Below are 27,786 nucleotides of genomic sequence, written 5' to 3'. Positions count from 1 at the left end.
AGGTTTAACTATGTGATGGCAAAGGTATAGTCTATTTCATTGATGTAACAGGACTGCTATTTATGTACAGACTTGTTTGATGTGAGAAAGCCACTGTGAATGGGCTCTAATGATACACACCTCAACAATCCTTTGTACAGCCTGTTTGATGTACTATGAAATAATCCCTGTATGTAAACAACATTTTATTCACCTTTGGGCCCCGAGGCAATAAATCATTTGAGTTGAACTATAGAACTCTTGTTGTCTGAGTACACGTTTTATTCTCTACTGGCTATTTTGGAGTCAGATGAGGACCATCACTATCATTCTGTGTCTTTCTTCCCTCTAGTTAGCAACCTCAATGCACTGGGATTAATCTAATGTATTGACTTAGAATATACGACATTAACCTTATGTAAGTGGTTGTGAAAGGGTTAACCCTTTAGTCGTGTGGCAGTGAAAGGGTTAACCTTCTGTATCATCGCAGTGAAAGGGTTAACCAGTTTGGTAGTGTGGCAGTGGAAGCTTACTTCCGTCTCCCTCCGTCCTGGTCTGGGCGTCTCCCTCCGTCCTGGTCTGGGCGTCTCCCTCCGTCCTGGTCTGGGCGTCTCCCTCCATCCTGGTCTGGGCGTCTCCCTCCGTCCTGGTCTGGGTGTCTCCCTCCGTCCTGGTCTGGGCGTCTCCCTCCGTCCTGGTCTGGGCGTCTCCCTCCGTCCTGGTCTGGGCGTCTCCCTCCGTCCTGGTCTGGGCGTCTGCCTCCGTCCTGGTCTGGGCGTCTGCCTGGCCGTCCGCCTGGGCGTCTGGAGGGTGTGGATATGGCGTCATCTCTTGCTGGTGACCTTCAGCCGCCGGCCTGACGGGCCTGGTGTTGTCGGGGGAGAGGACCGCAGCGCTGCAGGCAGGGAGCTCTTCCTCGGGGACGGACGGCAGATCCGACGACTGCAGCGGCAAACCGTGTCTGCCGACGTGTCTCCTGACCGTCCTGTAAAGGGACATAAAGTCACATACTGTTCTTCCAATATAAAAAAAAATGGTAAATGGTGCATTTATATATCGCTTTTATCCAAAGCACTTTACTATTTGTTCCTCACATTTTACCCATTCACTCACACATTCACAACTGGGTTCCCGGTTCGATTCCCGCTCCTCCCGGGCAGCGTGTCGAAGTGTCCTTGAGCAAGACACTTAACCCCTAACTGCTCCCGGTGTGCAGGTTGGCACCTTGCATGGTCGCCCCGGCCAGGCTGAACATGGCTAACGGAAACAAGGCCCTCCGTCGGTGTGTGAATGTGTGAGTGAACGGGTCAAATGTGAGGAACAAAAATTGTAAAACGGTTTGGAAAGAAGAGCTATATAAATGCACCTGTGGTACCATTGACTGGTATTTCATAACCAATATGTCTGTGTATGAGAAGAAATATATGCAAAAGCTATACAGCTCTTTTAAAAGCAAAGTGGTTTCAAACCAACCCCCATTGTGCTGAGCTGTTTGTGACACATTCTGGGAGAGCCTTTAGAAAACCCCCCACTCAAGCAACTGCTAATCTATAGAATAAACAACACCATCCAGGGGGTGACGGTTGCACCGGGGAGAAAGAGGCTAAATTAAGCTGATATGCCTCTGTGAAACAAGACCAATGTGTAAAACTGTTAAAATCCATACAATTACAGAAGAAGAGACAACCAGACTGTTAAATCATCACGGAAGGGGAGCTCCAGTAGCTCACCACGTACCGCGAGTGCTATTTCAGCGCCGTGGACAACCGCGCTCGCGCGGATCTGGGGCTGAGCGCGTTCGAATCCCGGACGGCAGCCGTGCCTTTCCCAGAGTGTCTTTCCCCCCCATCTGAACCCTTTCAGCCTGCTTCTGTCGGTCGAACTTGACCAAGTATGAATGCGAAGAAAAAGCGATAAACGCTAAAAGAACCAGGTGACTGGTCAAAGTTTAAAAAAAAAAAAAAATCATCACGGAAACTGCAAATATTTGTTAAAATAGCTAATTCAAGTAATGCCTTAAGTACATATATGATATGTGAAAGATTAGATCTTTCCACGCTCAGTGTAGGGGAACTCTAGTTGACTGTATGTTAATGTGGTCACAGCCGGCCACACCTCACTGAATAGATTACAGGCAGAGAACAGTTGGTCTGACACAGACCTGACCTGCCTCTGAAAATGGCTCAAGCTGCATGGAAATGGTCACAAACAAGATCACAGAAATGTAACTGACTTCTTAGATAAAAGGATATTTGAATGTCATTTATAATGTCAACTGGTTATGAAGGTAATAGAGTGTCATTTCACTCTTGTTGTAAACCATATATAGAAAATAAGTCTCAATTACAAAGGTTTAGTCTGGTAAAATACATGTATCAAGTTATCCTTAATCACTGTTTGGTATCAAAATGTAAGCAAAAGAGTAAAACTGTGATAATACTGGAAGAGTGTAATTCATATACACTGGAGATACTTTGTAAATGTTTATTGGGATATGCCTCTGTGGAAGAATGCCATAGCCCAAAGGAGGGGGCTACAGGCAGACCCCCCTCTGTTGCTGCAGGAGACCACACGACGAGGAGACAGGGACAGACAGCCCCCAAAGAAGATAACCAATTGGAGCAAAACTCCATATATAGAAGAAAACTGATTGGCTATAAACCAAGTCAAATTATGACATCATTTTGAGTATATAAACCAGAACCCATTTGTTAGAAGGTAGGCCAGACCCCCTGGGGCTGCGCCTCCACTACTGATCCACTGATCCACCCAGAGACTATGCGGTTGCCATTATGTAAGTAGACCATGGAATCACTGTTTTGTTGTGATATAGTGTAAATGTATCTTAGACCAGGTTTAACCATGTGATGGCAAAAGTATATTCTCTCTTCATTGACATAACATGACTGCTATTTGTGTACAGACTTGTTTGATGTGTAAATCTCAACAATCCTTTTGTACAGCATGTTTTAATATGAAATAATCCCTGTATGTAAATGCTATATTCACCTCTTTGAGCCCCGCAGCAATAAATCATCCAAGTTGAACTATAGTTCTGGTTGTCCTGACTACACGTTTATTCTCTTGCTGGCTATTGGAGTCAGAGAAGAGGGACCATTCTATCATTCTGTCTTTCTTCCCTCTAGTTAGCAACCTCAATGCACTGTGATTAACCTTAGGTATTGACTTAATATACCACACACCATTTACCATTACATACACATACACGTATATACTATAGTATTAATCTATATTAAAACTATAACTAACTATAAAACATGTTTAAAAAACTAAATGTTTTGATTGAAACATTAAAACTATGAAACAGGGTGGGCTTCAGACACACGGACACTGAGACAGAAAGGCTTCAGACACACGGACACTGAGACAGAACGGCTTCAGACACACGGACACTGAAACAGAACGGCTTCAGACACACGGACACTGAGACAGAAAGGCTTCAGACACACGGACACTGAGGCAGAACGGCTTCAGACACACGGACACTGAGGCAGAACGGCTTCAGACACACGGACACTGAGACAGAACGGCTTCAGACACACGGACACTGAAACAGAACGGCTTCAGACACACGGACACTGAGACAGAAAGGCTTCAGACACACGGACACTGAGGCAGAACGGCTTCAGACACACGGACACTGAGGCAGAACGGCTTCAGACACACGAACACTGAGACAGAACGGCTTCAGACACACGGACACTGAGACAGAGCGGCTTCAGACACACGGACACTGAGACAGAACGGCTTCAGACACACGGACACTGAGGCAGAAACACTTCAGACACACGGACACTGAGACAGAACGGCTTCAGACACACGGACACTGAAACAGAAAGGCTTCAGACACACGGACACTGAGACAGAACGGCTTCAGACACACGGACACTGAAACAGAACGGCTTCAGACACACGGACACTGAGACAGAACGGCTTCAGACACACGGACACTGAGACAGAACGGCTTCAGACACACGGACACTGAGACAGAACGGCTTCAGACACACGGACACTGAGACAGAACGGCTTCAGACACACGGACACTGAGACAGAACGGCTTCAGACACACGGACACTGAGACAGAAAGGCTTCAGACACACGGACACTGAGACAGAACGGCTTCAGACACACGGACACTGAAACAGAACGGCTTCAGACACACGGACACTGAGACAGAACGGCTTCAGACACACGGACACTGAGACAGAACGGCTTCAGACACACGGACACTGAGACAGAACGGCTTCAGACACACGGACACTGAGACAGAACGGCTTCAGACACACGGACACTGAGACAGAACGGCTTCAGACACACGGACACTGAGACAGAAAGGCTTCAGACACACGGACACTGAGACAGAACGGCTTCAGACACACGGACACTGAGACAGAACGGCTTCAGACACACGGACACTGAAACAGAACGGCTTCAGACACACGGACACTGAGACAGAACGGCTTCAGACACACGGACACTGAGACAGAACGGCTTCAGACACACGGACACTGAAACAGAACGGCTTCAGACACACGGACACTGAGACAGAACGGCTTCAGACACACGGACACTGAGACAGAACGACTTCAGACACACGGACACTGAGACAGAACGGCTTCAGACACACGGACACTGAGACAGAACGGCTTCAGACACACGGACACTGAGACAGAACGGCTTCAGACACACGGACACTGAAACAGAACGGCTCGCTGACCGACACTCACCGCTCCGGGGAAGGTGACGCGGTTCTGCTCTGTTTGTTTGCAACAGGCGTGACTCCGGTGACGGCTGTTTGTGGAGAAGTACCGCTGGTGACCCTCTTGATCCTGGTGACGGCGGTGGGTGTGTGAGGTGGTCCAGTGTTGGTGGTCTTCTTCACGTCTGGAGTCCTTGCAGTTTTACTCTATATATCGGAAAACAACACAAGATTCAAGAGGTTTATTGGTCACATACATACCAGGGCATACAGTGAAATGCGGGTGGCCATGCCCGCTACGATTGTGCAATAATACAATAGTAAATAAAATAAGTAGAAGATAATAAAATAGACATAAAATAGACATGATAAAATAGCCATGTTAAAAGTCCTGAGATAAATGCAATACAATGTTAGCTACGAATTAAAGGCACTGGGTCCTATGTACACTACTATACAATATACAGTTTTACTCTATGTCCCTATGCTATACTTGCTATTACTAAACTATACTATACAAGAACTACAACAGTTCTTTCCTTAAAGTGACCTTTTTTTCCTTGTTCCTTTAAAGTGTCCTTTTCATTGTGTTTAAAGTGACCGTTTGTGTGTGAGTGCAGAATGTGTGTTGTGTGTGTGTGTGTGTGTGTGTGTGTGTGTTCATGTGTGCTTGTGTGTGGAGAGATCAGTGTTCGATTGTTCTGATGGCCTGAGGGAAGAAGCTGAGCCTGAGTCTCTCTGTTCTTGCTGCATGTATGCGTAGGCGCTTGCCTGACCACAGCAGCTTGAACAGGCTGTTGTTGGGGTGGTGGGGGTCTTTCATTATTCTGCAGGCTCTGGATTTGCACGTTATTTAAAAGAGATTCGATCTCCCCCGTCATTGTTCTACCTATTTGGGTTCTGAAATCGAACGGCACAGGGTTTAAACCAAAGCCTGAAAAGGAACGTCCATGGCACTGACAAGTCGTAATATGATATTACAATACACCATATCTGTCTGAATATACCTGCATATAATCCTTTTTACATATCTGTAGATACTATATCTATACAGCATATCTGTACATATCCCTTACCTACTCTTACTAGTTACGCTGCTGGCCAGTATGACTTACTACCATAGTGTCTTCTTCTACATTAATTAATAGTACAACTCTGTACATACATCTGATTAGCACTACACTCAGTAGTACTAATTTATATATTGTATATCCAGTTTAATTTAACGACACCCAGCTGTATATCCGGATTACACCATCATCACCTTCATCACCTTCATCACCCCCCACACTGACCGCTTGCCTGGAGGAGACTAAGGCGTGGATGAACCACAGGTTTCTCCAGGTCAACAGCTCCAAAACAGAAGCCATGCTGATCGGTACCCCACACCAGGTCTGGTCATCCACCATCACCACCATCTCCTTCTCCGGTCATCACATCAAACACCTCTGCAAGACCTCTTTCTTTCACCTCAGAAACATCACTAAACTCCGCCCCTCACTCACCCTGGCAGATTCTGAGAAACTCGTCCACGCCTTTGTTTCCTCCAGGCTGGACTATTGCAATGCACTCCTCATCAGGATCCCTAGTAAAAGCATTTAAAAACTGCAAACCATCCAGAATAGCGCTGCTAGGATCCTGATGAGGGTGCGCAAACATGACCACATCACCCCCACCCTCAGATCACTTCACTGGCTCCCCGTGGAACACAGGATCGAGTACAAGGTGTCCCTCCTCACTCACCAGTTCGTACACGGTGGTGCCCCTGCCTATCTCAAGGAACTCCTCACCCCCCAGTCCTCCTCACGTTCCCTCCGCTCCGGCACAGCCTACCTCCTCAAAGCCCCCAGGACTAAGCTGCACTCCATGGGCGATCGAGCCTTCTGCTCCGCCGCACCCAGACTTTGGAATGCTCTCCCCATCCACCTGAGAGCACCACAATCCGTAGAGGTTTTTAAAAGGGGCCTAAAAACATTTCTTTTTAACAAGGCTTTTGCCTGAATTTTTCTTTTACTTTTATATTTTACTTCTATTCATTTTATTTTATTTTTATGTTCTTCCATTTTATTGGTTGTTTTATTCATTTTAATTGTTTTATTCATTTAACTTTTTGTCTTTATCTCCTGTAGCACTTTGAGATTTTCACAAATGTAAAGTGCGGTACAAATAATTTATTATTATTATTATTATTAATCACCTGTACATTGTATATTACTATTGCACTTTACTGTTACAGTTGCCAATATTTTGTACTGTACTTGTGCTGTATGATGGCAATACATTTTAATCTACGGTAATCTAATGACTCAAAACAACCACAGAGAGCAATCAGAAACAGACTGACAAAACACAAACAGAATACAAAAGAGGCCATGAACAGTATTATGAACAAGGGACTAAACACGTTTCGCAATTATGCCACATCAATGTGGAACGCCCTACCCAAAGCTGTAAAGGAATGTGAATCACTACCCACTTTCAAAAACACTCTGAAAGAACACCTACAGGAGACTGCAATTCAAAACTGGCCCCTACAAATGTCCTAACCCAGTTGTACAGTAAATGACCAAGTATGGCTTTGTCAGTATTCCAATGTACAGTGTACATTATTATTATTATTATTATTATTATTATTATTATTATTATTATTATTATTATTATTATTATTATTATTATTATTATTATTATTATTATTATTATTATTATTATTATTATTATTATTATTATTATTATTATTATTATTATTATTATTATTATTATTATTATTATTATTATTATTATTATTATTATTATTATTATTATTATTATTATTATTATTATTATTATTATTATTATTATTATTATTATTATTATTATTATCAACTCTGCATACATGGATACCAATACAATGGGAAAAGGCAGTGGAAACAGCTGTATATACCTGTGCAAGTTTGGCGTTTCCGTGGTTGCTGTTGCCGGGGGAGACGGACATCTTGGGGGAGATGGACATCCTGGGGGAGACGGACATCTTGGGAGAGGTCGACGTCTTGGGGGAGACAGGTGTCTTGGGGGAGACAGGTGTCTTGGGGGAGACGGACATCTTGGGGGAGACTGACGTCTTGGGGGAGACGGACATCTTGGGGGAGACGGACATCTTGGGGGAGGTCGGCATCTTGGGGGAGACGGACATCTTGGGGGAGGTCAGCGTCCTGCGGTGAACTGGAGGTGTGTGGGCGGAGGTGATGGCGGTGGCGGACGTGGCGGTGGGCATGGAGTGGCATGAAGCTGAGCGACGACAAACGTGGAAAACTGAACCGGTGTTTCGTGCCACAATAGTGTGAGACGAGACGAGTGGAGATTAATGTGTTTTTTAATGGTGTGAGTCGTGTGAATAACGTGCAGTGGTTGAAAAGAGGAAAGAGGGGAAGTTAGTAACCTGTGTTTTGCTTTAGGAGCCTGGAAGGGTTTAGTTACAGCAATATTAGTCTATAGTCTAATAGAGTAAATAGAAGATATCGATGGCGGAAACACAAAACCTCCTATCTGCAAAACTTTCTGATTTCACTTTGGATGATGAGAAACCTCCTGTCTGCACCCATTCAGTCTGTCTGCAAGATATTTTCCGAAAGCCAAAAGCAGTGTATTGTATTGTATTGTATTGTATTGTATTGTATTGTATTGTATTGGGTATCCTTAAAAAATTTGACATTTTCAGATTGGAGGTTTTGCGTTTCAGCCCTCGATATGAGTGATTATACCGCATTGTGCCGAATATAAGACAGGGTTTTTTTTTTCTAGGAAGGGAATCTGAAAAAGGGCTGTCGTCTTATTTTCGGGGGCTAGACTTTCGAAGGTCATTATATGTTCACAACAGCAGATTGCGTCAAACGAATGTTATACAATTATCTTTTTCTTTTTTTATAAAACATTTACCAAAAGATGTTAAAAAATTTGCTTTTTACAAAAGATGATTTTACAAATAGATGATAAAAAATGACAGCTTACATTCAATAAAACAATGTATTTTATTATCATATATTTTCAAATAAAATGATTGTCTATATAAAAAGAAGATTTGGTCTTCAAAAAAGTATTGTTCCAAAAATGTGTCTTGAAAAAGAGGGATGGTTTTATAATCAAGGTCGTCTTATATTCGGACCAGTATGGTATACTAAGCTATTCGGTAACAACATTGCCATGACCCATGGGTTCCCAACCTTTTTTTGCAGGTGACCCTATATCGAGGTTCTTGTAGTTCACTTCCTCCCAATTATACATCATACCGAGTGCATAAACAACGTTTAATTCCATTTAATTCCCTTTTTTAAATTCAATATGACAATCCGATATTTTAGTTTGATTAGGGATTTTCTTAGGGATCCAATTTTCACGTCAAGTGACTCCCAGCTGGGTCCCGACCCCAAGGTTGAGAAACCATGACCATTATGATGACCATCATGAGTACCTTGTTCTCCTGACTGACACCCAGCACTCTTGCTCCGAGCCAGATAGGAGCAGGTCGGGGTCAGGAGACGGTTGATCAAGTTCTTCTCCCATGTAGTCAGTGGTATACGACGTGGAGCTAGTGTCATCAGCATAGAGTTAGACGCGACAAAAGACAAAAGACAAGCAGACAAAGCAGAAGACAAGAACGCTAGTGTCAAGAGAGTAGTGCTTCTCAACGGGGGTGACAGCGGCTCAGGAGGTACAACGGTCGTCTGGTAATCGGAAGGTTGCCGGTTCGATTCCTGCTCCTCCCAGACAGCGTGTCGAAGTGTCCTTGAGCAAGACACTTAACCCCTAATTGCTCCCGATGAGCAGGTTGGCACCTTGCATGGTCGCCCCGGCCAGGCTGAACATGGCTAACGGAAACAAGGCCCCAGCTGAGAGGACTGAAAAGCGATTTTGGCGACCAATGTGTTAATAAAGACCATTCAAGCAGCATGTTTTTCCTCATGTTTTTGAAAATATACTGTAGAGATGAAAGCTGCAGCTGCTACTAGTGTGGACTGAATGGGCGGCAGCAAAGCCTTATGGAAATGCCAGTATTCTGTGGTTCTATATGGGTTGTGGCAATACATTTGACAAATAATAGCTTGCAGCAATGTATTGAAAAAATAACTATAAACTATAAATTAGTTCATTTTTGAAACCATGAACTTTAGTTCAAAATGTTGGATTATGAACTATGAACTGAACTAGTTCATGTAGAAAGTGAACTCTCTCAACCCAGGGGGTCCCCGCACCCCACGTTGAGAACCACCGTGTGTATTGCCGAGAGGATGTTTATTAAGCAGGCTGTTACAGGGTTCAGAGAGGTGATTGGGTGCGGAGCGTCAAGCGGGAAGCCCGTCCATGCCTGCTTACTGTTGTTCTTGGCGAGCTTCCTTCCTCTGGAGTTCTCCGCAAGCTTGTGCGTCGCCTTCTGGCTCTTCTCCAGCGTCCGGAGCACCGCCGACTCAAAGCGCTCCTTCAGAACCAGGAGAGACAAGCCTCAGTGATGCCGCTGACTTGACCCAATTGCACGGACAACGTTGTGAAAACCATCAGCGCTTTGACTTCCAGAATAGCTCTCGATAGCACTTAATAATATGGGTGTATAATGGGGTGCACAAATTACACTGCGGTTACTGTGTAATAAACAGAAGTTACCTGTGTAATAAAGAGAAATTACCAGCTATTACCTGGTAATTTCAGGTAATGATGTGAAATTATGAATGAATGCTTTCTCAAGTAAACCATGGTGAGATTCACCTGAGGATGCATTCGTTCATAATTACAAACTACTCATTACCAGATAACCGGGTAATTTATGGTTATTTCTATGTCCTTACATGGTCATTAATTATCCAATAATTTGTTTATCATATTACTTCATAATACCATGTGCCACCTAATTCTTAATTAAATTCTAGGATCAAAGCTAAAGGAAATCAAGCTAAAGGAAAACAAATGAAAGGAAAACAAGCTAAAGGAAAACAAGCTAAAGGAAATCAAGCTAAAGGAAATCAAGCTAAAGGAAATCAAGCTAAAGGAAATCAAGCTAAAGGAAAACAGGCTAAAGGAAATCAAGCTAAAGGAAAACAGGCTAAAGGAAATCAAGCTAAGGGAAATCAACCTACGCTAAATCAAGCTAAGGGAAATCAAGCTAAAGCAAATCAAGCTAAAGCAAATCAAGCTAAAGGAAATCAAGCTAAAGGAAATCAAGCTAAAGGAAAACAAGCTAAAGGAAAACAAGCTAAAGGAAAACAAGCTAAAGGAAAACAAGCTAAAGGAAAACAAGCTAAAGGAAAACAAGCTAAAGGAAATCAAGCTAAGGGAAATCAACCTAAGCTAAATCAAGCTAAGGGAAATCAAGCTAAAGCAAATCAAGCTAAAGCAAATCAAGCTAAAGGAAATCAAGCTAAAGGAAATCAAGCTAAAGGAAAACAGGCTAAAGGAGAACAGGCTAAAGGAAAACAAGCTAAAGGAAAACAAGCTAAAGGAAAACAGGAAATCAAGCTAAAGGAAATCAAGCTAAAGGAGAACAGGCTAAAGGAGAACAGGCTAAAGGAAAACAGGCTCACCTTGTCCTCCTTCAGGTTCAGCCTCCTCTTCTCCTCCACCGCGCCCCGCCTGCTCGCCTCCCGCAGCCTCTGGTCCAGGAGCCTCCTCCTGCGCTCCTCCAGGTGTCTCTCGTAGGACCGTCTGGTGCGCTCCTGGCGCTGCAACAGACTGGCCTCCCGGGAGACTGGGGACACAATATTATATAATAACCAAGCATTATATTTAATATATATCTTGAATACATTTCATTAGGGAAACGACAAAAGAGTTGTATTAGATTAGATTAGATTAACCCTTTCACTGCCACACGACAGCCGGTTAACCCTTTCACTGTGACAATACAGAAGGTTAGCCCCTTTACTATCACACAACCGACGCATTTGTGGAGCTAATGATGCTAATGATGGAGCATCGCTGTTGGTTGTGTGATAGTAAAGGGTTAATGTTGTGAAGGATCAGATTAAACCGAATATATATATTTATTTATGGATATATATTTAATAGTATTTGTATATCGTTTGATATCCCTTGTATATTCTTTGTACATATACACTGAATATCCCTTTAGTCTACTACAGCCCATAATAGTTCATTCTCTCATTGGACAAGAACCTGGCGCCAGCAGACAGGCCCCTTGAGTCAAGTTCAATAGTGCCGACGAACATGTCCCAACTAGCCCCGGTTCCGCGTAGGAATACGGCTACCGAAATACGAATGGTACTATTTGTTCACCGTGCATATAAATATGGCGCAAGTAAAGTAGAACTTTCTTTTAGTCCATTAGTCCTTTACCCTCCAACCTAGTAACAGACGTGAAGCCTCACCCACGACCCACGTGTGGTGCAGTATGGCCTATTTGGCCCCAGAATAGGCATTGAGACCTCGTGTAAATTCATAGCTGAATTGTCATAGTTTGGCACTGTACCGTCGAGTGGGACGTATTTCTATTAAGTTAATAATAGTCTATTATGTATGGTGCATCGTTCGGTTAGAGTTCTAAAGTGAGCAGCACCCCCATCGTTTCCTCGCGTTATCTAGAGTCTTAACCAGGCTGGGCAGACCACGCGTGGTGCTTTCATCCGAGGAGTTCTGGGCGAGGACGAGTGGACCTGCACATTGGATTACCTACCCGGACGACTGCTGAGCCTATACGGCATGGAATATCTATTTGCTTTGGGTGCTTTGATTTGTGGAGCGGATAACAGCCAACGCCGGTGAGTGTTGGAATTACCCCCGAGAGGAGCCCAGGTGAGACGGCGCTCAACCCAGACCGAGGCCGCCTCGCTTCTCCTTCGTTGTGGACCTACAGCCTACCGCTACCGTCTACAAGAGGGCCCAAGTGTATTCATCTGTGGATCAAGATCCTGCGGGCACTGTGTTCTGTACCTGAATTCTCCCCAGGAATCGTTGGCCAGATGGGATGCAGCTGACGGCTCTCCAAACCCCCCCCCCCCTACTGACTTACAACCAGCAGGACCCCTTTAGTATCCCGCTATAATCCTTAAGTACCATCGCTATAGTTCCCTAAAGAACCAGGTTGTATACTTGCTTCCTGCGTAACCAGAGATTGGACATTCAGTGTTGATTTGCCTACGAATACTCATTTGCCTTACAAGTGCATTCAAATCATAAATGTAATTAAGTGAATGTTGTATATACCTTTTGCTATATTAAACCTTCGACTGTTATATTTGTGTGGACCTGATTTCATATGTGGGAAAGTGTTCATCATACTTAGATATCGTGTACTGTATGGCCAGAAGTTAAAGTACATCAAGCGGTAGTGGTTTAATGATACCATACTTATCAATACAGTCAGGGAATTGTACCCCTCAGTTACAATTGGTCCTTCGAGCCGGAGGGTAACTAGTGTAATATTAATATAGTGTTATTAATATTGAAATGGCCTATGATGAACACTCCACGAAACGGTCCTCCTAACGTAGAACGCCCGCGGCGCAGACGACAGACACCTCAGTACTTAGAGGATTACGCTGTCAGTCAACTACCTAGCCTTCTACAGACGGTAAACGCGGTAAAAGTAGAAAGTAAAATTATGTCTGACCTTAACGACCAGGTTACCCCGACCACAGAGGCCCTAGTGGGTTCTAATGTAACTGACCAAGCTCACGGTGGGGACCAGGAGGGAACAGACATGCCTTTACCCCCCGCCAATACCGAAGAAGTAGTCCCCGATCAGCTCCGGGAGGAAGACAACCCTCCAGAGGTGGAACCCTGCACGGAACAAGATGAGGAGAGCGCCGAGGAGATAGAGCTCCAGGACTCCCCAACGAGTACAGCCAGGAGCGGCTCACCTCTACAAGCGTCTTCCCCCAGCGAGGCGGAGAGGATGCTGTCACAGGCGTTCCTCGTCAGCGTGACAGCCTCTACCGAACGCGATCGACTCCAGGGTGAACGCGATCGACTTCAGGGTGAACGCGATCGACTCCAAACACAGCAACGGAGCGAAGAAGAGCACATACGCCTGGAGATGAGACGCCTTCAGACGGAAGAGAATATGGCAAGAGACCGGTCCGACACCCAGCGCGCCGCTGACGGTGCCCAAAGAGAAGCAGAGCGCGACATCGCTCTCATCCAGCGCGAAGCCGAGCGCGACAGACTACAGGGCGAGCGCGACAGACTACAAGCGCAGCTAATGGAGCAGCTGATCACCAAGGCAACACCCTCTCCCTCCGCCAGGGGTTCAAGGGCCTCGTCGAGACAACAGTCAAGGGCAGCATCCCCTAACCGACCAAGCGACCCTGAACTTGACCACCAGAGAGAGCCTATACCCCCCGCAGACCCCCTTCCCCGACCGGTCCAAGCGAGACCCAGCTACAAGGAAGGAGCAGCATACACTGCGGAGAGGCTAAATAAACTACAGGATCTAGAGGACCTGACAGAAGAAGAAGAGGGAGAGGAGGAGAACCAAGCCCGACGACAGCACAGTACTCCACCGGACCAGGAGGTCCAGTACAGCCCAGGCTATACCCCCGCGGCGCTGCGCTACAGACCCCCGACTCTATTCACGGGTGAGCATGACGCACGACCAGCCCCGAGGAACAGCACCTGGACCAGCGGGCCATGGTACCCTGCCGGTACCAGCCCACAGAGAGGCGCAAGAGGAGACTCGCCTAGGAGGCCTCTCTCCCAACGCTCACCGATGTGCCAGCCATCCACGGCGTCATACATTGGCACACCGACGTTTCCAGACTTCACCCATGAGAATCGAGCACAGTGCACGGAGCTCCGGATGTGCTTAGAGACAATGATGGTGGATGTCGTTGACGAACGCCACAGGTATGCAATATTACTGAAGCACCTGAAGGTGCCCCGAGCGCACAATATAGCGCTAGCCTATGCCACCTCTACGACCCCATGCACCGCGGCTCTAGCAGCGCTGGACCAGAGATGTGGACGTATATGGGATTACGTAATCCAGGAGATGGGGCATATTGACCGCCTACCCCCAGCAACAGACAATCGCTCACTAGACGACCTGTCTATAAAAGTGCAGTCCCTGGTAGGGATGCTGGGAGCGCAACGAGAAAAGGGTATGCACGAGCTATACGCCAACTCTAACGTCGAGAGGATTTTAGAGAAGCTGCCGCCCGCCAGACAAGAGCGCTTTAGGCGGCAAAGAGACCACCGTGATCCTAACGGTCCCGAACCATCCCTCCTCGATTTAGCCGACTTCCTGACGAGAGAAGTCAGCAGCCTACGCTTGGATACATTCGTGCGGAGCACACCAAGCTCCAGAGAGGGACCTAGGAGAGTAAACGATGGAAGAAGATCAGTGACTGTCATGCACCAATCAGAATCAGTACCGAGCAGTAAGAACCACAGTACCCCCTCGAGAAAAGAGAAGTGGAAGATGGTGTGCCCGTACTGCGAGAAGGAACACTGGCTGTCACAATGTGACCTGTTCAAGAAGATGAATGCAGAAGAAGTGAGTCAATGGATAAAGTCCAACAGGCGCTGTTACCGATGTGCGCGCAGTCACATGGCAGCCGAGTGCCGCCTAAAGAAGAGGTGCAGTCGGTGTGACGGAGCCCACCTAGATGTCCTACACGACAGTAACAGAAGAAAGCCTGCACCTGCACCATCGAGCAGCACAAAGGCAAGTGTCATGTACATTGACCCCGCCAGCAGCAGCGGCGCCCAGGTGCTCTTAAAGGTAGTCCGTGTAACATTGAGCCACCAAGATAAAGTCATGGACACTTACGCCGTCCTTGATGACGGGTCAGAGAAGACCCTTCTCCTCGCATCCGCTGCGGCCCAGCTGGGACTGCGGGGGAGCGAGAACCAGATGACGATTCGGACAATAAGAAGAGATTTAAAGACGATAAAAGGCGAGAATGTCTCCTTCACTATCGCAGCAAGCGGGCAGCCAGAGAGACGGTATAGGATTACAAATGCTTTCACCAGCCAAGAAATAGGACTATCACAGTACACCTACCCCATCGCCAAACTGATGGATAAATATGTGCACCTGCGTCAACTACCTATCCCGCTCATAGACGGCGCCACCCCGACCCTGCTGATAGGCTCCGACCATGCAGACCTCATAGTCCCGATAGACCGGGTCCATACAGGACCCAGAGGCTGTCCTGCAGCAGTCGAGACCCGCCTAGGATGGACACTACAAGGCCCCCTCGCTAAATCTCTCAACCGAACAGCAGCCACTAGCTGCCTCCACTCCAGAGTGACAGAAGAAGACACCACTCTCCTGCAGCATGTCGAGAGGCTATGGACACTAGAGACAATGCCCTTTAAGAACGAAAAGAAAGACATTCGTTCTAAAGAAGACATTTACGCCATAAACCTCCTCGAGCAAGGGACAAAGAGAGTCACAGTCAGCGGAGTGATGAGATACGCAACTCCACTCCTGAGGCGAGAGGGAATGCCCACCTTTCACGCCACGAAAGAAGCTACGGAGCGGTATCTATTGAACACAGAGCGGCGCCTAGCCAAAGACCCCGCTCAAGAGAGTGTGTACCGCGCTGAGATTGAGAAGCTAATCACAGCGAGACACGTAATGAAGATTGACATTAAAGAGGCCGATCAGACGACCGAATCATGGTACGTGCCGCACCACAAGGTCCACCACAACGGCAAGGATCGCATTGTGTTTAACTGCAGCTACCAGATCGGATCCCAGAATCTGAATAAAGAGCTCTTGCCCGGCCCCACACTCGGCCCCTCTCTACTAGGCGTGCTACTACGCTTCCGCCAGGACAAGGTGGCTATCAGCGGGGATATCAAAGGGATGTTCCTGCAGGTGAGACTAGTGGAGGAGGATAAGCCCCTACTGCGGTTCCTATGGAGAGAGAGGATCGGAGATGAGCACCCAGCCATCTACCAATGGGAAGTCCTCCCCTTCGGAACCACATGCAGCCCGTGCTGTGCTACATTTGCACTGCAGAAACACGTCGCAGAGGACCCAGCAGCAGATGAAGAGGTCCGACACAGTGTGAAGAACAGTTTCTACGTGGACAACTGTTTACAAAGCGTTTCGACCCAAGAAGAAGCCGAGGCTCTCCTACTCAAGCTACGCGCCTCCCTGATCAAAGGCGGCTTTGATCTCAGGCAGTGGGCCAGCAGCGACCCGCAAGTATTGCGCAGCCTCTCCCCCGCGGACAAGGCAGCCAGTAGCGAGACCTGGATGGCGACCATCCCAGGAGAAGCCCAAGAAATGACACTAGGACTAGTCTGGCGCTTCAAAACAGACTCGCTCCACTATAGACACAAACCCCTGACCACGGAGCAGGGAAGGTCGACGGCGATACCGACCACCAGACGGAGTGTGTACAGAACACTCGCCAGACAATATGACCCGTTGGGATGTATTCTACCTTACACCACCAGGGCAAAGATGATTGTACGAGCACTATGGGACAAGGACCAGGGCTGGGACGACCCAATACCCGCACACCTTGCCTCCACATGGAGAGAGTGGGAGACGGAACTCCGCTCACTCCCAGGCGTCAACATACGCCGCAGCTACTTCCCACCCACAGTGAGGCCAGAGACATGCAAGATGGATCTACACGTCTTCAGCGACGCCTCCGAAGTAGCCTATGGATCTGTGGCCTACTTGCGTGCCCAAGAGAAGGGAGGAGAGATACACACCGCTTTCATCCTGGCTCGCTCAAGAATAGCCCCACGAAAGCAACAATCTATCCCGCGTCTAGAGCTCTGCGCAGCCCTAGCAGGAGCGCATCTAGCCACGTTAATCCAACGTGAACTCACCATCCCGGTGCAAAGAACAATCTTGTGGTCAGACTCTACGACAGTACTCACATGGATCAAGTCTGATTCATGCAGATACAAGGTCTTCGTGGGAGTCAGAGTCACAGAGATTCAAGAGTTAACAGAAGCAGCAAGCTGGCGGTATGTGGACACCAAACACAACCCAGCTGACGTCATCACCCGGGGAATGTCCCTAGATGACCTCACCCGTCACAACATCTACAGTGACGGACCAGAGTTCCTCAAGCTCCCGGAAGAAGATTGGCCTAAGCCCACCCCACGGGAGGCGAGTAAAGAGGAGGCTGAAAACAAGAAACCTATGTTCTGTGGATTGAGCACAGTCGCCTCCACAGACCCCAACATAGATGATTGCCTCACCCTACAGAGTGCGCAGCTAAAGACATTCCTGTGGCACCACCCAGAGATTCAGCCCACCACTGACATTTCAGCAGCTGACTACGAAGAAGCAGAACTTCTTCTACTACAACGAGCCCAGAGAGACTCGTTCCCCGATGAGCTAGACTGTCTACAGGGAGGAAAGCCCGTCCCATCAGACAGCAGACTGCTCCACCTGGCACCCGAGAGTGACGCCCATAATCTCATCAGAGTGGGTGGTCGTCTGCGGAGAGCCCCCGACCTACCGGATGACGTTAAGTACCCGATAGTCTTGAACAGCCGACACAAGGTCACAGAGCTGATCATAAAGAAATACGACGAGGATGTGCACCACGCAGGAGCAGAGAGAGTCTTCGCGGAGATCAGACGTCGCTATTGGATACTTCAAGGGAGAGAAGCAGTGCGACGCTTCCAGCGAACCTGTCTAGACTGCCGAAAGTGGCGCGCGCAGCCCAGCATACCCCGGATGGCTGACCTACCTCCCTGTCGCCTCCGACTCGGCGACAAGCCCTTTCACTCCACAGGCATGGACTGTTTTGGCCCGTTGTATATAAAGAAAGGAAGAGGAACCGAGAAGCGGTGGGGTATTGTATTCAAATGCATGACCACCAGAGCGATACATATCGAACTCCTTCCAACCATGAGCACAGACTCATTCCTTATGGCCTTCCGAAGATTCACATCGCGGAAAGGAAAACCGTCTACATTGTTGTCTGATCACGGGACAAACTTCAAAGGCGGAGAAAGAGAGCTGAGAGAGAGCTTCCAAGCTATGGGCCCAGAACTTAAGACCCACCTCGCTCCATCCCAGATTGACTTCCAGTTTAATCCCCCGAACGCACCCCACTTCGGTGGAACCTGGGAACGAGAAGTACGTTCTATAAAGACAGCCCTGTACGCCGTGCTTGGGGCCCAGACTGTGGCGGAAGAAGTCCTAATGACAGTCCTCACGGAGATCGAGGGAGTATTGAACTCCAAGCCCCTCGGTTACGTCTCAAGTGATGTAGCAGATGTCGACCCAGTCACCCCCAACACACTCTTGATGGGGCGGCTGGACCCCGCGCTACCCCAGACAATGTACAGGCCTGAAGAAGCGAACGGCCGAAGAATGTGGAGGTACAGTCAAGTACTGGCTGACAAGTTTTGGAATAGCTTCCTACTCCACTATCTACCGTCTCTACAGACCCGCCAGAAGTGGGTAAAAGAGAGAGACAATTTGACAGAAGGAACAGTCGTCATGATTATCGACCAGTCACTACCCAGAGCTATGTGGCCGGCTGGCCGCGTAAGCAAAGTGATCACCGGTGCCGATGGCAAGGTCCGAGCAACTGAAGTGCTCGTCCAAGGGTGGACTTACACACGACCCGTGGCGAGGCTAATAGAACTGCCAAGACTCCCAGACACTATCGATGACGACCATGACCCCACGACTTTGTGAGTTGACTGACCCTTACAGCGGACCTTGAGTGGTAGACAGTGCGGTTAATCTGTCTCTGCTTAGCTAATTAGGTGGGACTAATTAGGGGGCGGCTGTTGTGAAGGATCAGATTAAACCGAATATATATATTTATTTATGGATATATATTTAATAGTATTTGTATATCGTTTGATATCCCTTGTATATTCTTTGTACATATACACTGAATATCCCTTTAGTCTACTACAGCCCATAATAGTTAATTCTCTCATTGGACAAGAACCTGGCGCCAGCAGACAGGCCCCTTGAGTCAAGTTCAATAGTGCCGACGAACATGTCCCAACTAGCCCCGGTTCCACGTAGGAATGCGGCTACCGAAATACGAATGGTACTATTTGTTCACCGTGCATATAAATATGGCGCAAGTAAAGTAGAACTTTCTTTTAGTCCATTAGTCCTTTACCCTCCAACCTAGTAACAGACGTGAAGCCTCACCCACGACCCACGTGTGGTGCAGTATGGCCTATTTGGCCCCAGAATAGGCATTGAGACCTCGTGTAAATTCATAGCTGAATTGTCATAGTTTGGCACTGTACCGTCGAGTGGGACGTATTTCTATTAAGTTAATAATAGTCTATTATGTATGGTGCATCGTTCGGTTAGAGTTCTAAAGTGAGCAGCACCCCCATCGTTTCCTCGCGTTATCTAGAGTCTTAACCAGGCTGGGCAGACCACGCGTGGTGCTTTCATCAGAGGAGTTCTGGGCGAGGACGAGTGGACCTGCACATTGGATTACCTACCCGGACGACTGCTGAGCCTATACGGCATGGAATATCTATTTGCTTTGGGTGCTTTGATTTGTGGAGCGGATAACAGCCAACGCCGGTGAGTGTTGGAATTACCCCCGAGAGGAGCCCAGGTGAGACGGCGCTCAACCCAGACCGAGGCCGCCTCGCTTCTCCTTCGTTGTGGACCTACAGCCTACCGCTACCGTCTACAAGAGGGCCCAAGTGTATTCATCTGTGGATCAAGATCCTGCGGGCACTGTGTTCTGTACCTGAATTCTCCCCAGGAATCGTTGGCCAGATGGGATGCAGCTGACGGCTCTCCAAACCCCCCCCCCCCCCTACTGACTTACAACCAGCAGGACCCCTTTAGTATCCCGCTATAATCCTTAAGTACCATCGCTATAGTTCCCTAAAGAACCAGGTTGTATACTTGCTTCCTGCGTAACCAGAAATTGGACATTCAGTGTTGATTTGCCTACGAATACTCATTTGCCTTACAAGTGCATTCAAATCATAAATGTAATTAAGTGAATGTTGTATATACCTTTTGCTATATTAAACCTTCGACTGTTATATTTGTGTGGACCTGATTTCATATGTGGGAAAGTGTTCATCATACTTAGATATCGTGTACTGTATGGCCAGAAGTTAAAGTACATCAAGCGGTAGTGGTTTAATGATACCATACTTATCAATACAGTCAGGGAATTGTACCCCTCAGTTACAGTTAACCTTCTGTCGTGTGGCAGTGAAAGGGTTAAATTAGATTAGATTAAAATTTATTTTATTTTATTTGTCAATGTTATTTGTATTGTCATTATACAGCACAAGTACAGTACAACTAAAAAAGGTTTGGCATCCAACCAGAGTGCAAATGTAAAAGTAAACTGCAATAGTAATAATATTTAGTACTATTACTAAAATGATTACTATAGAAATACAAATTACTATAGAAATACTATAGTGGATGACTACAGAAATAAGCATATGGTCTCTCTTTAGTGTGTATGAGAAAAACACAGGAATACTGCAGCGATTTAATACACCGTAATACATTTATGGAATACTAGTGTCGTCAACGACACCTCTCTTCCCGATCATGGACTGTTTGCCCTCCTCCCCTCCAGGAGGCGCTACAGGAACCTCCGCTCCAAGTCAAGCAGACTCGGGAACAGCTTCTTCCCCTCAGCTGTCATCTCCCTGAACTATATTTTGTACCCAGTTTAACCCTTTCTCTACCACAATACAGAAGGTTAACCTTTCACTACCACACTTCAGAAGGTTAACCGTCTGTAGTGTGGTAGTGAAAGGGTTAACCGTCTGTAGTGTGGTAGTGAACGGGTTAACCTTATGTAGTGTGGTTGTGAAAGGGTTAACCCTTTGTCGTGTGGCAGTGAAAGGGGTAACCTTCTGTATTGTTGCAGTGAAAGGGTTAACCATTTGGTAGTGTGGTAGTGAAAGGGTTAATCACCTGTACATTGTATACAGAATACTAGGGATACTAGGAATCACTGCAGTACGTCTATAGTGTGTAAAAAACAGGAATGCTACAGGTTTGACTATAGTTAATTTGTGTATTATGTAACGTATCCGTCCACCATGAGAGTTAACGTACCGAGCTCCTTCTCGCGCTCCTCCCTCCTCTCTCGCGCCAGCCGCAACCTCTCGTCCACGCAGGGTCCATTTGGACCTATAGGACGCCGGGAAACAGTACAGTACTTTGTACAGTACACACTGGAAACATGCAGAGGATTATGATGCTCACATTGTCTTAAAGAGTGCTTTGTAAAAGAAAAGGAAGCTAATATAAAGTTTCCTTCTTGGTAGTTCTGTGTCAGACTGAATTGTCACATCTCAGCTGATTAATAAAAGGGCAAGTATGCCTCCAGGCAGAGAGAGAGGGGGGGGGGGAGAGAGGGAGAGAAAGAGAGAGAGGGGAGAGGCAGAGGGAGAGAGCGAGAGAGAGAGAGCGAGAGAGAGCGAGAGAGAGAGAGAGAGAGAGAGAGAGAGAGAGAGAGAGAGAGAGAGAGAGAGCGAGAGAGAGAGAGAGAGAGAGAGAGAGCTGTATCAAACCTGCAGAGTTGCGTGGACTCGTGTTACTGATCTGGACTGATCTGTTGTCGGGGGGAGAACAGGCCATTTTCTTTGTCTGTGTATTTGGCTTCTTGTTACTGGCTTTCTCTGAAATTAAAATAGGTAAATAATATATAAATAAAACCATGTTCTTCTGCATATTATGCAGAATATGTTATTCGGTCACTGAGTGACAAAAATAGCAGCACCTTTGACTTCTCCCAGGGTTAAAGGCCTATACATGCAAAACACTCTCCATGGTGCTGAAGTGTAAGAGTCACCGTTATACCACCAGAGACAAGAACTAACTACTGACCTGGTGGGAGGAGTCACCTGTTAGCAGCACCAGGAACTAGGACTAACCACTGACCTGGTGGGAGGAGTCACCTGTTAGTAGCACCAGGAACTAGAACTAACTAACCACTGACCTGGTGGGAGGAGTCACCCGTTAGTAGCACCAGGAACTAGAACTAACCACTGACCTGGTGGGAGGAGTCACCTGTTAGTAGCACCAGGAACTAGAACTAACCACTGACCTGGTGGGAGGAGTCACCTGTTAGTAGCACCAGGAACTAGAACTAACCACTGACCTGGTGGGAGGAGTCACCTGTTAGTAGCACCAGGAACTAGAACTAACCACTGACCTGGTGGGAGGAGTCACCTGTTAGTAGCACCAGGAACTAGAACTAACCACTGACCTGGTGGGAGGAGTCACCTGTTAGTAGCACCAGGAACTAGAACTAACCACTGACCTGGTGGGAGGAGTCACCTGTTAGTAGCACCAGGAACTAGAACTAACTAACCACTGACCTGGTGGGAGGAGTCACCTGTTAGTAGCACCAGGAACTAGAACTAACTACTGACCTGGTGGGAGGAGTCACCTGTTAGTAGCACCAGGAACTATAACTAACTACTGACCTGGTGGGAGGAGTCACCTGTTAGCAGCACCAGGAACTAGAACTAACTAACCACTGACCTGGTGGGAGGAGTCACCTGTTAGTAGCACCAGGAACTAGAACTAACCACTGACCTGGTGGGAGGAGTCACCTGTTAGTAGCACCAGGAACTAGAACTAACCACTGACCTGGTGGGAGGAGTCACCTGTTAGTAGCACCAGGAACTAGAACTAACCACTGACCTGGTGGGAGGAGTCACCTGTTAGTAGCACCAGGAACTAGAACTAACTAACCACTGACCTGGTGGGAGGAGTCACCTGTTAGTAGCACCAGGAACTAGAACTAACTACTGACCTGGTGGGAGGAGTCACCTGTTAGTAGCACCAGGAACTATAACTAACTACTGACCTGGTGGGAGGAGTCACCTGTTAGCAGCACCAGGAACTAGAACTAACTAACCACTGACCTGGTACGAGAACCGTGGTTCTCAACCTGGGGGCTTTATTTGGGGGGGGGGGGGGGGGGGTTGTGAAAACATTATCTCATTTGAAATCTTTGGTTTAGATGCTTGCTATTGCTATTTGCTATTTGTAAAATAATGATTATTATTAATAATGATGTTATTATCATTATAAGTTTCCAATTATTAATCTAGCTGATTACCATAAAAAAGGAGGGGGGGGGGAGATCATTATTTGGTGTCAGAGTTCACCATTCTGTCTGTGCTTAATTAAACGTGTTGAGGGTCTCGAACAGGCATCCCTCTGATCTCAGGGGTCTCGAACAGGCATCCCTCTGATCTCAGGGGTCTCGAACAGGCATCCCTCTGATCTCAGGGGTCTCGAACAGGCATCCCTCTGATCTCAGGGGTCTCGAACAGGCATCCCTCTGATCTCAGGGGTCTCGAACAGGCATCCCTCTGATCTCAGGGGTCTCGAACAGGCATCCCTCTGATCTCAGGGGTCTCGAACAGGCATCCCTCTGATCTCAGGGGTCTCGAGACCCAAAAGGGTTGAGAACTGCCGCGTCAGCGGAAAATCCACTAACTCCACCGAGATAGACGTGTTCTCAGCCCCTAGTGCTCATTACCATGACCCATGACCCATGACGGGGGGCCTCAGGGTCAAGCCAAATGAAAGCTCCATTATGAACTGCTCAGACAACACGGCAGCACCTGACCAGTCTCCATGGCGATGACTGAAGAGCAAATAAGGCTCAATCAGGAAAACATGGAAACTCCAGAGCAGAGGAGTAATCGGTATATTATTGCACATATTCTACCAAAACATAGTATCTAATGAAGCTGACTGTCAAGTGAAGACAAGTGTGCGGTTTGCTGTCCTATACAGAGACTAGTCACATGACAACAGACACCTGCACCACCCACCACCACACAAAGCAGAAAGCAGAGATTCACCCTTTTTTTATGTTATGTAATCTCTTCTGATAAATGACTCCTGACCAACATGGCCGCTGAGACCCTCTCAGGGTTAGAGATGGGGGGGTCCCGTTTCAAGATAGCAATGGACGATCTGGTCAAAGGATATACAAGAGCCTAATGTAAAAGAAAAATTGCATTCATGCGTCATGAGCCTGCTCTGATAACATACATCATCATCATCAACATCAACATCAACATCAACAACAACAACAACAATGACGAGGATACAAAAAAGGCTTGTTTTTGTTCCCAACGCCTCGTCTTAAGTAACAAAAAGGCTGATATTGTAGAAGCACCGACCTGTGTGTCTCTGGGGTCCAGTCATCCTGCCCAGCCTCTCCATGGTGGCGGCAGACAGGGGTCCCGCTGGGGGAGGGGGGCCGCCGTGTGTCTTCTGCACAGCCATGTAGTGGGCACTGAGGCTAGTGGGCACTGAGACTAGTGGGCACTGAGGCTGGCATACCGATGCTCTGGCGCTCAACACCTTCCTCCTCCTCCTCCTCGAAATGCTATTTCAAGATGCCTTTGGGTCCTCGCCCCTCAGAGTGCGCTGTGCGCTACACAGTATATCAGAGAGAGAGAGAGAGAGTGAGAGGGAGAGAGAGAGAGGGAGAGGGGGGGGGAGAGAGAGGAGAGAGAAGAGAGAGCGAGGAGAGAGAGAGACAGAGAGAGTGAGAGGGAGAGAGGAGAGAGAAGAGAGAGCGAGGAGAGAGAGAGACAGAGAGAGAGAGACAGAGAGGAGGGGAGGGAGAGAGAGAGGGGAGAGAGAGTGAGAGGGAGAGAGAGAGAGGGAGAGGGGGGGGGAGAGAGAGGAGAGAGGGAGAGAGAGCGAGGAGAGAGAGAGACAGAGAGAGGGAGAGAGGGAGAGAGGAGAGAGAGCGAGGAGAGAGAGAGACAGAGAGAGAGAGACAGAGAGGAGGGAGAGAGAGAGGGGAGAGAGAGAGAGACAGAGAGGGGAGGGGAGAGAGAGACAGAGAGGGGAGGGGAGAGAGAGACAGAGAGAGGGGAGAGGAGAGAGAGAGGAGGGGGGGAGGGGAGAGAGAGACAGAGAGGGGAGAGGAGAAGAGAGACAGAGGGGGGAGGGGAGAGACAGAGAGGGGAGAGGAGAGAGAGAGGGGAGAGAGAGAGACAGAGGGGAGAGAGACAGAGGTGGGAGGGAAGAGAGAGAGAGGGAGAGGGGGGAGAGAGAGAGGAGAGAGAGAGGGGGGAGGGGAGAGAGAGGAGAGAGACAGAGAGGAGGAGAGAGACAGAGGGGGGAGAGGAGAGGGGAGAGAGACAGAGAGGTGGGAGGGAAGAGAGAGAGAGGGAGAGGGGGGAGAGAGAGAGAGGGGGGAGGGGAGAGAGAGGAGAGAGACAGAGAGGAGGAGAGAGACAGAGGGGGGAGGGGAGAGACAGAGAGGGGAGAGGAGAGAGAGAGGGGGGAGGGGAGAGGAGAGACAGGGGGGAGGGGAGAGACAGAGAGGGGAGAGGAGAGAGAGAGGAGGAGAGACAGAGAGAGAGAGGGGGGAGGAGAGAGACAGAGAGAGGGGAGAGAGGTGGGAGGTTAGAGAGCGAGAGGGGGAGGGGAGAGAGAGCGGCACAGAGGGGTAAACCCAGAGATCAGCTGACAGGATTGTATTATTATTCAGGTTAACGGGAGGAGAGGAGACGTGACTATCATCCCACATGAGAGACGACGACCCTCCTCCTGTTTCCAGAACACGCCTGGCTCGGGTTCATCCTCACTCAGGTCTCTCTCTCTAGCGCTGCTCTGCTCTACATTCACACGCAGCTCAACACGCGCTGTCGCTTTAACGTCTTCCAACGGACTCCTTGCTGCGCCTCCAGAGGGATGAGGAGGAGGATGATGAGGATGAGGAGGTTCCAACCAGGGCAGAGGCAGGAGGGCGTCCTCCTGATGAATGGTTACCAGGACAACCACGGTCCAGTCTCATCATGTAATAATGACATTGCGAGGACATTAGTCCGCTCTGATGAGCTCACTGTCCTCGATAGAAATATGAGGCAGGATGGGAATACTTTTTCTTTTTTATACACACAACGCTCGTCTGGTGACTTAAGCGACACAACCACTAGATGGGGCTGTTCCCTTCTGGAGAACAGCATGTATTCAATTTCACCCACGTCACTTCAATTTCACCCACGTCACTAATGATCACCTTCTTAGAATAATGGTTTTAAAGTCACTTGTTGAGAACAATTAATAGCATCGCTTCATAACGTTGGCCACCTCTGGTAAAATTGCCTACATCTCAAATTGAATAGATTATGCTGTTCCTACCCAGTTGGGAAAGTATGAATACATATAATTATTCTATATTTGCTTCAGTTTATCGTTTCTCTCAATTTTACAATATGACATAAGCCATTATTTTAAGGTGACATTGCTGGATTAAAACATTGATTAAAAATGTAATCTTTTTTGTTTGTTTTTATTTATTTTGTTCCCATGTCCATCATCCACTGAGGGGGGAGAACCCACAGATCTGCTCCAGTAGACAGTTATTGTGAGACTGAGGTAACACCCGGACCAAGGAGGACCCACGACAGAGTGAAGAACTGTTTACATTCCATAGGACAGAGTAACGGCATGTGAACGCTGCAGAAGCCAACCACAGCACCTACATTCTTCTTTTCAAAATTTAGTTATAAATGAAATATTTCTTACTTCTCAATATCCGTTTTAAAGTTTCTGAGTTCAATCTTGCTCCGTTTGAGAAAAGGGGTATAAAGAAGCAGTGACTACAAAATCACAGGATAGTTAAAGGACTTTAACAAAAAAATGTCTCAGTTTCACTGTTTTGTAGATACTGCGGTCAGCTTCCGCAGCACAGCCAGTAGGATGTCTGCTTTCATTTCCTGTGCAATACCAGCTGTTGAATTCCTCACCTATATATATACATATATACAACATACAATCGAAATTACCTTCAGATCACACCAGCGCTCTGTATTTCCACCCAAACAGCTGAGATGTCCGGTGAATACAAACACGTAATGAACTTATCAAACGTTTCAAAATCAAAAGGTTAAGAGGTCATAAACAAACAAAAACTTTATTGTTCAGTAAGTGGGTCTCTGTGGGACAAAAAGAAACACTCTGGAAACCTTTCTTCACAATGAACTGAAAATCACACTCATGTTGAAATAAAGAGGTTTAGCAGCACGTGACGGCGTTTTGAACCGCGACGTAACAGAGACGTGTCTAAGGGTCGCAATGTGGCGGAGAACTGGACAAATGTACAGATTCATGGAAATGTGTTGGTTTTCTTTCTCTAAACCACTGAAAGTACAGCCCC

The 27,786-nt window shown here is 47.4% G+C and overlaps 1 protein-coding gene across 1 annotated transcript in view; it reads right to left on the bottom strand.

Annotated features, from left to right (window-relative positions):
- The window catches only part of LOC311225097 (uncharacterized protein), a gene marked incomplete at both ends in the record, with an annotated part of 41,952 nt that extends 17,059 nt beyond the window's left edge, over window positions 1-24,893 (bottom strand). Inside the window, 8 exons of the mRNA XM_084310302.1 lie at window positions 513-964; window positions 4,728-4,906; window positions 7,620-7,963; window positions 9,144-9,260; window positions 10,046-10,148; window positions 11,245-11,408; window positions 21,693-21,767; window positions 24,788-24,893. Coding sequence (XP_084166428.1) covers window positions 513-964; window positions 4,728-4,906; window positions 7,620-7,963; window positions 9,144-9,260; window positions 10,046-10,148; window positions 11,245-11,408; window positions 21,693-21,767; window positions 24,788-24,893 — 1,540 coding nt within the window. The remainder of the gene's footprint in view (window positions 1-512; window positions 965-4,727; window positions 4,907-7,619; window positions 7,964-9,143; window positions 9,261-10,045; window positions 10,149-11,244; window positions 11,409-21,692; window positions 21,768-24,787) is intronic.
- Between the last annotated feature and the right edge of the window lie 2,893 nt (window positions 24,894-27,786).

The sequence above is a fragment of the Notolepis coatsorum genome, assembly GCF_963971535.1.
Source record: "Notolepis coatsorum genome assembly, chromosome: 3".
Lineage (NCBI taxonomy): Eukaryota > Metazoa > Chordata > Actinopteri > Aulopiformes > Paralepididae > Notolepis > Notolepis coatsorum.
Note: the sequence above shows the minus strand (reverse complement) of the source record. Positions and strands in the feature narration are given on the sequence as shown.